This window comes from Atractosteus spatula, chromosome 8 (assembly GCF_055471065.1).
Source record: "Atractosteus spatula isolate fAtrSpa1 chromosome 8, fAtrSpa1.hap1, whole genome shotgun sequence".
Taxonomy (NCBI): domain Eukaryota; kingdom Metazoa; phylum Chordata; class Actinopteri; order Semionotiformes; family Lepisosteidae; genus Atractosteus; species Atractosteus spatula.
This window is the reverse complement of record NC_142713.1, coordinates 36,868-48,958: the sequence shown is the minus strand read 5'-3', so window position 1 is coordinate 48,958 and position 12,091 is coordinate 36,868. Positions and strand designations below refer to the sequence as shown.

Genomic DNA, 12,091 nt, shown 5'->3' with positions numbered 1-12,091 from the left:
ACACTTTCAGAGGCTTTATATAAACTAAAGGGTTACGGTTAGCTGAGAGGAAGGTCGGAATAATTATTCCGCTTTCTCATCCGACAGTCGGCATAGCTGTCTAATTACCCAGCTTATTAGTAATTATAACGCTGTACTACATCAAAGCAGTTGACAATGTCAGGTATTACCGTTAATTCTGCTTTATTGTCATCAGTTCCTCTTGTGAGAGCGACAGACTCCCGGTGAACAACTCTTCCTGCCCTGCGCGCCTCTATCACCGTCACTCTTAGTTTGAATCTCAAAGATGTATTTTTCTTCTCTGTTCTCACCTCCCCCTCTCTTCCTACCGCCACACCCTCCGAGCGGGCCGGGCGTCTCTGTGGGCCGGGCGTAGTGGAGGTGAGAACGAGGGAGGTCCGGGAAGCGCTCGCACTGAGGCACAGAGCCGTGGCCGAGGCGCAGCGCACGGACTCCGGGCGCCATGAGAACCGCGGACAAGGAGAAGGACGGTGCCGGAGCCGGAGTGCAGGCAGGCGCGAAGAACAGCTCCACTAACCAGGTAAGGACACAGGTGAACGCCAGGAGACGGGAAGCCTTCCGCTCTTCCGCGGGTGCCGCTGGTCTCGGCGCTGTGGGTGTTCCCACTGGGGAGCGCGCTTGTGCGGGGGTCTCGGGTAGAGCCCACAGGTGTGTGTGTGTGTGTGTTCGCGTGCTTCAAGAAACCAGCTGTGTTGCTGTACAACGGGCTTGCGCGCTTTCGTTTCAAGACGACCTACTTCAGCGCCGAATGAAACAAGAACACTTCCCCCTTGTTTATAATTGGGAGAGCCAAACCAGTCATACCAGTCTGGGGGGTGACCAGGCAAATTGGGGGAAGGGGGGAGTTAAAAGATTATAATACACCTTCCCCTTTACCAAGACCACTAGGATAGTAAGCAGAGCCGTGATCAGTCTCATGACCCCAGCATGTGTCTCAGTCCCAGGAAAGTGCTGCCTGTGGCTCTGCAGACTATAATATAAACCCCTTGTTGTCAGATGCATTTCTCTAGTCTTGTTGTTGCTGTCAGTGGTGTGGTTAGCTCATTGGAGGGCCAGCCTGAACAGCACCGAGTCACTGCAGGGCAGTGCGGCACAGGTTTGAGTAGGGAGCTGGGTCAGCAGGCATGTGCTGCACAGGAACAAGTAAAGGTTTATTCCTGCTGAAAGAGAAGAAAAGAAACACAACGTTTCGGCCGTGGAAGAAGATGAAGGCTCCACGGCCGAAACACTGTTTCCTTTCTTCTCTTTCAGCAGGAATAAACCTTTACTTGTTCCTGTGCAGCACATATACAAGCTTCTTCCATCTAGCGCCTTGCGTGGCTCTGATCATAGGCTGCCTCAAACATAAACCAATTACAAAATAAGCTGTTGAAAACAAGAAAATCTGATCGTTTAAAAACCTCTGAGAGCGAACCTGCTGTCTGAACTTGCTGTTTTCTCTGAACCTTTTTCGCAAGGTCTTGTACATCTAATTTCTCCAGGCCATCACGTCCGTAAAGGTACAGAGACCTTGAAAACACCTCAGAGTCTGGTTATAAATTAACTCAGTAATTAGTTCAACTGTAACGGCAGGTTGTGTGGAAGTTGGACCCTCCAGGAGTTAGAAACCTCTGTCTAACATGATCTGGATGACGGTCCCACACATATACAAAGGGATGGTGTCTCCTGGACAAGAGTGCTTACTGAGGCTGAAGGCACCTGGAGCTGTCCGGCTACTCCCTGGACTTCTTTAAAAATAAAGCCAGTGTTTGCTCTCACTGGAAGCCCGTGTGGGGGTGCCAACACAGTAGTAACATGTGCTCGTATTTGTTCCATGAGCGACCTCGGCCGAATTGTGTAGCTGGAGTCGTCAGTTAGGCTTGACTGATAGATCTAACACAAAGTCACAGCTATCCAAACTATTATTATTATTATAAAGTTTTTATAAAATTGTTAAAGAGAACCCACAATCGAGACTGCTTTCCAGTTAGAAGTGTGGCTGTAGAGAAGTTTGGGACATCCAGTAAGACTGATGTTGTAATTTTAACAGTTTTAGAGATTAATCAATGAATTAAATTTACGGCAGTGAAGGTTTGCATATTTACAAACTATATGCCATAGTTAATTAGTCTAAACAGTATATTCGTATATCACAGCAGTCGGTGGAATCAAAACCAGTTTAATACTTTTACTAACAGGCTCACCCAACCTTTAAGACTGGACTGAAGTTCAGTAAAGACCGAGTGGTTCACTGTATTGAAAGCAGCCCAATGGTCCGTGTTGAAAGTATGGTACAGTAACATGGATAGAGTAACGTGCTACTAAAACAGTGCTATACTGAACTTTCAGGACGGCCTCAAACTCTGTACGTCCGACAGAAGGAACGTCTGCACTACATCCATACACCATGCTAAACTGACAGTAATGACCGTCTGACTGCATTCTCCATCATTTTGTTGGGTTTCATGGACTTTACTGTGAGTGAAATAAGATAAGATCACTTTATCAGCCCTATACAATTTCTTGCATTAGGAATCTGTCTTTTCGCAGACCCCAGCTTGCTCTCCATGAGACACACAGACAGGGAGAGAAGCTGGGGGTCAGAGCGCTAGGTCAGACATTTATACGGCACCCCTGGAGCATCTGGGGTTAAGGGCCTTGCTCAGGGGCCCAACAGAGTAGGATTCCTCTGCCGGCCGTGGGATTCGAACCGGCAACCTTCCAGCCACAGATCCTGAGCCACAGAGCCACCAAACCGCCCCAAATCTTTAACTTACTACATTTTACTCTGTACCTACCATAATGTTTAGTAAAACATTGTCTTTACCTTGCTGTTATCATGATTGTACTGTGCTTTACTGAGATCTTACCATGATTTCCCTGCCCTGTATATGGTGAGACAGTGGGAATAGCCCAAGCATCTGCACTGCTGGCAGTACAGGCAGCTGGAGCTGAGCTGTCTGCCCAGTTGTACTCTGCACTCGTCTGGTACTGTCTTTCTGCCTGCACCCAGGACCAGATTGCTGCATCGTGTGACACTGTCGTCTTTTTTTTCATGTGGAGCCCAAATGCGTTCTGTGACTCTGAGTCTGTGATGGGTTTCAATACTCAATTAAACACACTTTTCTATCTAGATCACACTTTTTTATCTTAAGCAGCAGGGTGCTAGGAGTGCTAAGTTGAGGTTAGGGAACTATTTATAACAGGTTGTTGGTTCAAGTGCCTCATGAGGCATGAAGCTACTCTGCACCCTAAAATGAGATCCCTTGTGTCCCTGGGTTTGAACCTGCAGTGGGCATGGCCGAGGAGGTCCTGTTCCCACTGCACTGTGCGTCTCCTGCTCTGTTTGCACTGGCACTCCCTTGCTGCCAGACTGCTTGAGGGCAGGGATCAGCTTCCACTGCGGAGCTGCAGGTGAGCTCGTTTAGTGAACACGCAGTAATTGACTGACAAATTTTGTGTCATTTTCTGCCAGCAGCCATATCACCCTGCAACTCACAACTGGCAACCCACTGGATCTCAATAGGTGTGAACCTGGTCAGTACCTGGATGGGAGACTCCTGGGAGAGCTAAGGTTGCTGCTGGAAGAGGTGTTAGAGGGGCCAGCAGGGGGCGCTCACCCTGCGGTCTGAGTGGGTCCTAATGCCCCAGTATACTGACGGGGACACTATACTGTAAACAGGCGCTGTCCTTTGGATGAGACGTTAAACCGAGGTCCTGACTCTCAGTGGTCATTAACAATCCCAGGGTGTCTCTCGAGAAGAGTAGGGGTGTCACCCCAGTGTCCTGGCCAATCTCCCCCCTGGCCTTTACCCATCATGGCCTCCTAATAACCCCCCTCTCTGAACTGGCTCCATCCCTCTGCTCTCCTCCCACTGAGAGCTGGTGTGTGAGAGGACTGGAGCATCATCCAGGTGGGGGTGGAGGGGATCCCCATGACCTGTAAAGAGCTTTGAGTGGAGTGTCCAGAAAAGCGCTATCTAGCTTTAAGGAATTATAATAATAAAAATAATATTATTTTGAACTTTGGGGTGAATTGAGAAGTCGGCAGCAGAGCAACGCATTTTCATGTCGTGCAGTGCAATGTGTTTCAGTGTCTCTTGCGTCGCGTCTCGGCTGTCGCAGACAAGCTGAGACTCGAGCTCCTCATTCCTCAGGCAGGCTGCGTGCTTCGGCCAGAACAGGAGGACCTGCCTGCGTACAAGGACAGGTGGAACACTCCTATATCAACACAGATAAACACACGCAACACAGTCTGATCGTGCTAGCCAGCTCAGAGTCAGAATTTGGAGAAAGAATCAGACTGAATACTTCTTTTGGGGCACACCGAAAGCTAAGAACTGCCAATCCACCTGTCTAGCTCTGCCAGTTGCTAATAGGTGGTTAAACACAGGGTCTCATCCAGAGGTTTCTTGAAAGTCCGCTTTATCAACATGACCAGGCTGTGACCCCTTTGTGTTTCGGTGTTGTTGCTGGACCAGTCCATTGGGCTGACTGGGCCAGTACCAAACAGAGTTCTGGACCCCTGAATCACCTCTGCTCAGAAATAAGTCCAAACAGACTGTTGGAGAGCTGTGTAGAAGTGTGTTGCTCTGGCCTGGAGGTGCGGTCTCTGGTAAGCAGTCTGCAGTCACTGGGGATGGATGACCTCGCCCGTGTGGCCTGTTTTCCCAGGTCCTGCTGGAAAGAATCTGGGCATGTGAACATATTTAACACTTGGAGTAAAACGTGCTTGTTGCCAACACACTGTTCTGGTTAACTTTCTCAGTTAGTCCTTTCAGCATAGCTCTGCGGGATTTCAGAACTGACAGAGGAATTAACAATGTTTTTTAACTGTTTCGCCCTCTGAAGCTGCTGGGAGATTTTAAATTGACTAATTGTAAGCTACTTGAAATCTGATGGTTTCTGAGCCAACAAAAACGAATTAGAAAAAAAAGTGTTTGTGTCTGTAATCATAAAATGAAGTGCTCCAGTTTGAGACAGGTTGGCTGTGTAATAAGTCCCTTGCCAAGTCTGTAATGATTGATCATTGGAGCCCTGTAGGATAGACAACACCAGTTTAATTTGGCCTGGACGTCGTGGAGCCACTGGTGTCCAAAAGTGGGCTGAATAGTGTCTTTCCCGTGACCTGTGTCCAGTTCACTCTGCTTGTGTAAGGAAGAGAAGCTCATATCACCATTACTTTCAGAGTTAAACGGCGAATGGGTGCTGCTGTCCCTCTGTTCCACCGGCTCCTTGCAGAAGAAGAGATTCCAAATGGAGCACCTGTGTGGATCATCATCCAGTCTCTTACTGACAGGAAGTTGCATCCAACCCAAGACCTGATCCTTTTCAAATGTTGGAGAATGAGAATGTTAATAACTTACTAGAAGCAGGATCTGGAGCTTAAACCAGCGACATCCAGAAACCCTGGAAAGGGTGGGAAAAAGGTCCAGCGTTCCCAGTGAAGAGCTGGGACAGCCTAGTCTGTCGTGTTTGTACCTCTCCATCGATCCATCCCGAAAACGTTGACTAAGAAAGAAAAAAATGTTTTGGCAAATGACTAGGGCAGCAGTAATTTAGAGTCTGTGGGCTTATTTATATGAACGCAAATATCAACTTTGATTTATCATGGTGTCCCAGTGAAGTGGAGCACAGGAGCAACAGGAAACCCAGAACATGGAAAGGAATCAAGCTGCTGGGACTTGTTCTCGGTCTCTCACGAACCTCCCAGCAGTAAAGTCACTGGCTCATTCCATCCCTGGTACCGGCTCGAGCAACACAGGAAGGACCGATCAGGATCCAGAGAGCTGCTCCAGGACACAAACTGCCTGCACTGCTGAGGCTTGCCTGATGGAGGGCTGACTTGTTGCTAGGCACACATTCTGAACAGCAAGCATCAGCGCTGGGATGAAACCAGGGTCAGAGTTTTGATGTCCTGCTTACTGAGCTGGTGATGTACTTGCCGTCCTCTCGGTGAAGTCATCCTTGCGTGTATGGAGTGATCTTTTCCTTTGGTTTCAGCTCGGTTCCTCCCACCACGCGCTGCTGTTTTAGCTCTTCCCAGCAGCCACCGCGGGTGGAAAACAGGCACCAATTCAGTATAAACTCCCAACCCTTTTCCCCCGTCGGCCAGGCCTGTGCCGCAGTGAGCCTGGGCTTCCTGGCCTCCTCAGCGGTCATCTGCAGATCTGGAGCAGGGTCCTGACAGGTGCATGCAGGCGAATTGGGCTGAGGAATTTGGCAGAGCAGAGCCTGGCTAATATTGTGGCCTCAGGGGCTGTAACAGGAATTTCAGCTTTTAAATCTCTCTTTAAATTTTGAATAACATCTGGTTTTAAAAACATCACTCAGAATCTCACAGGGCAGGATATGATCGCGGCTCTGGACTGTAGGGTTACAGTGTGAACCCAGTGATCTCTGTTCTGTAGGGGTACAGTGTGACCCAGACTGGACCAGTGATCTCTGTTCTGTAGGGGTACAGTGTGACCCAGACTGGACCGGTGATCTCTGTTCTGTAGGGGTACAGTGTGACCCAGACTGGACCAGTGATCTCTGTTCTGTAGGGGTACAGTGTGACCCAGACTGGACCGGTGATCTCTGGACTGTTAGCTTAGAATTTTATTTATACTGTTAATATTACATATGAAGTGAAAGTCAAGTTTGCCTCAGCTAAATAAAATTCTCTGTGTTCTTCTTTGCATTGGTCATACTGCTACCATACAGCTAAGCTTGAAAAGCGCCCTGGGTGGAGTTACTTCTGCCGCTATGTAGTGAAAATGTAGTGCTGGGAACAAGTTTAAGGGAGTTAGTGGATTAGGGTGGTAACATTGCGTTAACACTCAGAATGCTGCTGTTGTGCCCTGGAGCAGGATGCCTCTGTCAGATTGCTCCATGAAATGTGCTGCTCTGGAAATGGGCAACAGTCCAAACCTAACAAGCTAGATGGGTCACATGCCTTCCAGTTGTTGTCAGATTTTCTTTTATTAAACAATGGAAATACAATTCAAGGGATTAGTTCTATGATTATTTTGTAACGATACCCACAGTGTAGCACATAACTGATTCCATCAACTCCCTGTCTTGTTCCTGTGTGGGAATCCATGAGCAGGACTTCAATACAGATTCACTGGGCCCGGCAGTCAGAGGTCAGAGCCTTAGACTGGCGTTTCTTCTCTACTACCCTGAGCTTCAGACTGTAAATAGCAGTAAATACTAAATAGTAAATAGCACTCCGAACTAAGTGGGTTGAAAGTTAAAGATAAAGCTCAGAGTTTATTTGCCATTTGTAAGAAGCACACTGGAATTCTTATTTGGGCTTGTTTTCTCAGTGCACAGACAGGTGAAAGCAACAGTAAACACGATAAGTGAGAAGTGCAAAGAGACAGTATCATCTTCTAATCAGGATCCATTATAGAAAACAATATACAACGTACAGGAGCCCCGATAAAAGGTTTAGCATTTGTCTTGGAGGAAAAAAACAGAAGAAATGTCTCCTGTGACACAAGAATACGATGAGCATTATTGCTCCATCAAGGGTTATCAGCCTTCCTGTGCTCAGTGTCACGCAGGTTAACTTGACCGGCTCTAACGCAGGTCCACAGACCGCTCCTTGTCTTCAGTACAGCCTCTGTGTTCTCAGTTTTTTGTTCTGTCTAAGCTCCTATTCTCCATCAAAACGAACACTTTATTAATCTGATTGCTTAAACGTTTCGCTTGCCTGTTTCAGAGTTTTCAGAGTTTCCAACAACCTGAGCAGACAGAGCTCCATCCCACCTCTTATTGAGACAGAGGCAGTGAGAAGCTCTGTAATCGCTGCAGTAACTGCACGGCCTGGACAGGAGTGGGTCTGACTACAGTTAATATCCCAGCAGTCCAGCCCTCCACCCTTCACTGACAGCACATTCTTCACCGTCCCTGCTTCTCTCCTCCTCCTCTGTCTGTTCTTCATGCCTTTCATTCCCTCTGTCTTCTGTCCACTCTGTCCCCTGACCTCACTGCAGTAGCTCAGCGCTGCCCAGAGAGAGAGGTGACAGAGAGGATGTGATCGGCGGTACAGGGTGTGAGAAAACCAGGACATGCAGTAGAAAAGCCTTTTGGCCACACTGTTGCTCCTCTTGGTGTGAACCTCAGAAATGTCCATTTTTTTCTTGTGTTGTTGCAGAACTGGATTCCGAAGATATTTCAGAAGAGAGCTTGCGCAAACTTTATAGAGGACACTTCCAGGTTAGAGAATTGGGAAGACTTTTCTGAACCAATATTTATTGTAGTTTGGTTTCAAAGGAAAACCAGACACTGTGGCTTCTCAGTTTGTGGGTTGCGGACTGGGCTGCTCTCTGTATGGCTTTTGCACTTTTTCCCCAGGTCTGTGTAGGTCTTGGCTGAATGATCTGGTTTCCTACCACAGACAGGCTGGTCTCTTTAAATTATCCCTGTGCACCTTGTGATGGACAGTCATCCTGTCCAGGGTGTAGGCCTAGCTGGTAACCCAGCAAGAATGAGTCAGTGTGTCTGTATTAACCCCTCTTTCTCTCTCAGTGCAGTGTTAATGTACTGGAGTGTCCAGTCAGTGTGTCTGTGTTAACCCCTCTCTCTCTCAGTGCAGTGTTAATGTACTGGAGTGTCCAGTCAGTGTGTCTGTATTAACCCCTCTCTCTCTCAGTGCAGTGTTAATGTACTGGAGTGTCCAGTCAGTGTGTCTGTGTTAACCCCTCTCTCTCTCAGTGCAGTGTAAATGTACTGGAGTGTCCAGTCAGTGTGTCTGTATGAACCCCTCTCTCTCACAGTGCAGTGTTAATGTACTGGAGTGTCCAGTCAGTGTGTCTGCATGAACCCCTCTCTCTCTCAGTGCAGTGTTCATGTACTGGAGTGTCCAGTCAGTGTGTCTGTATTAACCCCTCTCTCTCTCAGTGCAGTGTTCATGTACTGGAGTGTCCAGTCAGTGTGTCTGTATTAACCCCTCTCTCTCAGTGCAGTGTTAATGTACTGGAGTGTCCAGTCAGTGTGTCTGTATGAACCCCTCTCTCTCTCAGTGCAGTGTTAATGTACTGGAGTGTCCAGTGTGTGTGTATTAACCCCATACTGTTACTCATTTACTACAGTATTCTGTCAGCTGTTTACATTCATGCACTTCTCTCTGCCCCTGTCAGCAATGGTGCCCTCTGTCAGTGTGGAGGCACCAGGCAGAGTCACGCGTCGGTGGCGATGGAGGACCACTTTGGCGCTGCCATCGTCAGCAAGTGGGACTCCGCCCAGCACACCACGGAGCTCCCCACGGACGCGTTCGGAGACGTGGAGTTCGCCGGGAAGAGTAAGAGGCTGAGCCATGTAAGTCCCTGCCACAGAGCTGGTCTAGAAGGAGAATCGTCTGCTTGGTTCCCAGAATCCATCGACAGAGGGGGAGATGGGAGTCAGGGGTCCCCAGTCCTGGTTCTGCTGTCGGTCATTACTGGGAAGCGTCGCTCTGTGACGAATGATCCCGGCACTGTTGAAGGCTTCTCATCTTTTTTCTGTGAATGGGTGTCAACTAGACAAGCACGTGAACGCTGCCTGTGGGTTTGTGTGTGTGCTGAGATCTGTGTGTGCGTGAAATCACCTACGAATGGTCATGCTGACAACTGAGAGAATCGTGGCTCCTTTATAGTTGTCATTTATTTGTATAATTACAATAGATACAAAATAGGTCAGATTCTTCAGAGCTTCTGATTAAAGTATTATTACTGTAGGAGTTTTGTGAATTTACTGGGACAACTATTAATTGTAGCAGTAATCATAAGGTGACTCGTTATGGCTATTAGACAATCAATCTTCAGAACAACCAGCAATGCAGACACAGATTCAATACACGAGATCATTTTATTGAACATTAATTGTGCACCAAATGCATATATATCAGTCTGCCTGGATACAGGTGGCAGATCTTACTGTGAGGGATGTCAGAAATGCAAGGTATATAATCACGAAGAGATTCAAACACAAAGAGATACACAACAGAGAATATACTGTAGTATACCATTCGGCTATACCATATTGTTGATCAGTCTCATTAACCACTGTTACACTAAACTCGAAACTAAATGCATTACTCATGAATTAAATTGATGACAACTTGTGTTGAGGTAACAAATTCTCGAGACGCAATGTAGAACATGGGGTTTAATTATCCGCTGTGTATGGGTTTGGATTTCCTGGCACGAACACCAAAACCAGCTGTCGGCTCTGTTGCAACTCTGTCCCAGCGGTCGTCTAGTAGGTGTCGTCCTGGCGGTCTCTGGCTCCCGGCGACCCAGTCGAGCAGCAGCTTGGAGTCGGATGGAGGAATCTAACTGTGGCGCGCAGTGCAGTCGTTTCTCCCAGGGGTCTACTAGTAGTCCGGATGACTAGTAGAAAGTCTCTATGCACAGAGGGTGACCGCGGGTCCTCGCAAGTCACTCTTTAGACGAGAAGACTTGTTCCTTCCCGGTCCAGCGCTGCTTCTGAATAAAACTATCCAGATTGTCGACGAGGGTCCAACTGTAGGCTGCTGTTGATCAGAAAGAAAACGCCTTAAATCAGACTGCATGAATAGCTTCTCTGTGGCTGAACCACAGAGATTAGAAAGAGAGAGATGGGGCCTCATTTAGCAAAGCACAGCAACACTTAATTCTGTCTTATTAACCAGCATTGCCGCTACATTAGCTTAATGGAATAAATGTCATTCATAACTTTTATCACATTCATGTTTTCAGCACAATTTCAATGACTAGTATTGAATTATCTAAGTAATTCAAAACTCATCTACTGAGGTGCCATCGGGCGTTTGGTCCTCTGAAGAGAGTGACTGCACACGTATGCGAACTCGGAGTCCAGGGGGACCAGGGACGTCTGCTGTGAGTTTTCTGCACGTGTCCAGAAGGGAGTTACTCTCAGGGCAGCGTGCCGGACTCTGGACACGGCAGGACAAGCGCCGGGCGGTCAGCGAGGCGGTTCTGAGGTCCAGCCTGTCTGTTGCAGTTCCTGCGGCTGTCCTGTGACACCGACCCTCAGACTGTGTACAGGCTCATGACCTCGCACTGGGCCATCCCGGTTCCCAACCTGGTGGTGTCCGTGTGCGGAGGGGGAGGCAAGCTGAAGATGAAGTCCTGGGTGAGAGAGGTGCTGAGGCAGGGGCTGGTCAAGGCGGCCCAGGGCACTGGTGAGCCACTGGGAGGGGAGAGGGAAACTGGGAGATGGAGGGGAGAGGAGACGGAGACTGGGGAGACTGGGAGGAGGAGGGGAGAGGAGAGGGAGACTGGGGAGACTGGGAGGGGAGAGGGAGACTGGGAGGGGGAGGGGAGAGGAGAGGGAGACTGGGAGGAGGAGGGGAGAGGAGAGGGAGACTGGGAGGGGGAGGGGAGAGGAGAGGGAGACTGGGGAGACTGGGAGGAGGAGGGGAGAGGAGAGGGAGACTGGGAGGAGGAGGGGAGAGGAGACGGAGACTGGGAGGTGGAGGGGAGAGGAGACGGAGACTGGGGAGACTGGGAGGAGGAGGGGAGAGGAGAGGGAGACTGGGGAGACTGGGAGGAGGAGGGGAGAGGGAGACTGGGAGGGGGAGGGGAGAGGAGAGGGAGACTGGGAGGAGGAGGGGAGAGGAGAGGGAGACTGGGAGGGGGAGGGGAGAGGAGAGGGAGACTGGGAGGAGGAGGGGAGAGGAGAGGGAGACTGGGGAGACTGGGAGGAGGAGGGGAGAGGAGAGGGAGACTGGGAGGTGGAGGGGAGAGGAGATGGAGACTGGGGAGACTGGGAGGAGGAGGGGAGAGGAGAGGGAGACTGGGGAGACTGGGAGGAGGAGGGGAGAGGAGAGGGAGACTGGGGAGACTGGGAGGAGGAGGGGAGAGGGAGACTGGGAGGGGGAGGGGAGAGGAGAGGGAGACTGGGAGGGGGAGGGGAGAGGAGAGGGAGACTGGGGAGACTGGGAGGAGGAGGGGAGAGGAGAGGGAGACTGGGAGGAGGAGGGGAGAGGAGAGGGAGACTGGGAGGTGGAGGGGAGAGGAGACGGAGACTGGGGAGACTGGGAGGTGGAGGGGAGAGGAGACGGAGACTGGGGAGACTGGGAGGAGGAGGGGAGAGGAGAGGGAGACTGGGAGGAGGAGGG

At 49.6% G+C, this 12,091-nt stretch overlaps 1 protein-coding gene across 1 annotated transcript in view; it reads left to right on the top strand.

Annotated features, from left to right (window-relative positions):
• Nucleotides 1-361: 361 nt before the first annotated feature.
• trpm4a (transient receptor potential cation channel, subfamily M, member 4a) overlaps nt 362-12,091 on the top strand; it is a 33,088-nt gene continuing 21,358 nt past the window's right edge. Inside the window, exons 1-4 of the mRNA XM_088922967.1 lie at nt 362-541; nt 8,144-8,205; nt 9,129-9,306; nt 10,972-11,152. Of these exons, the coding sequence (XP_088779093.1) occupies nt 464-541; nt 8,144-8,205; nt 9,129-9,306; nt 10,972-11,152 (499 nt within the window). The 5' untranslated portion in view covers nt 362-463. The remainder of the gene's footprint in view (nt 542-8,143; nt 8,206-9,128; nt 9,307-10,971; nt 11,153-12,091) is intronic.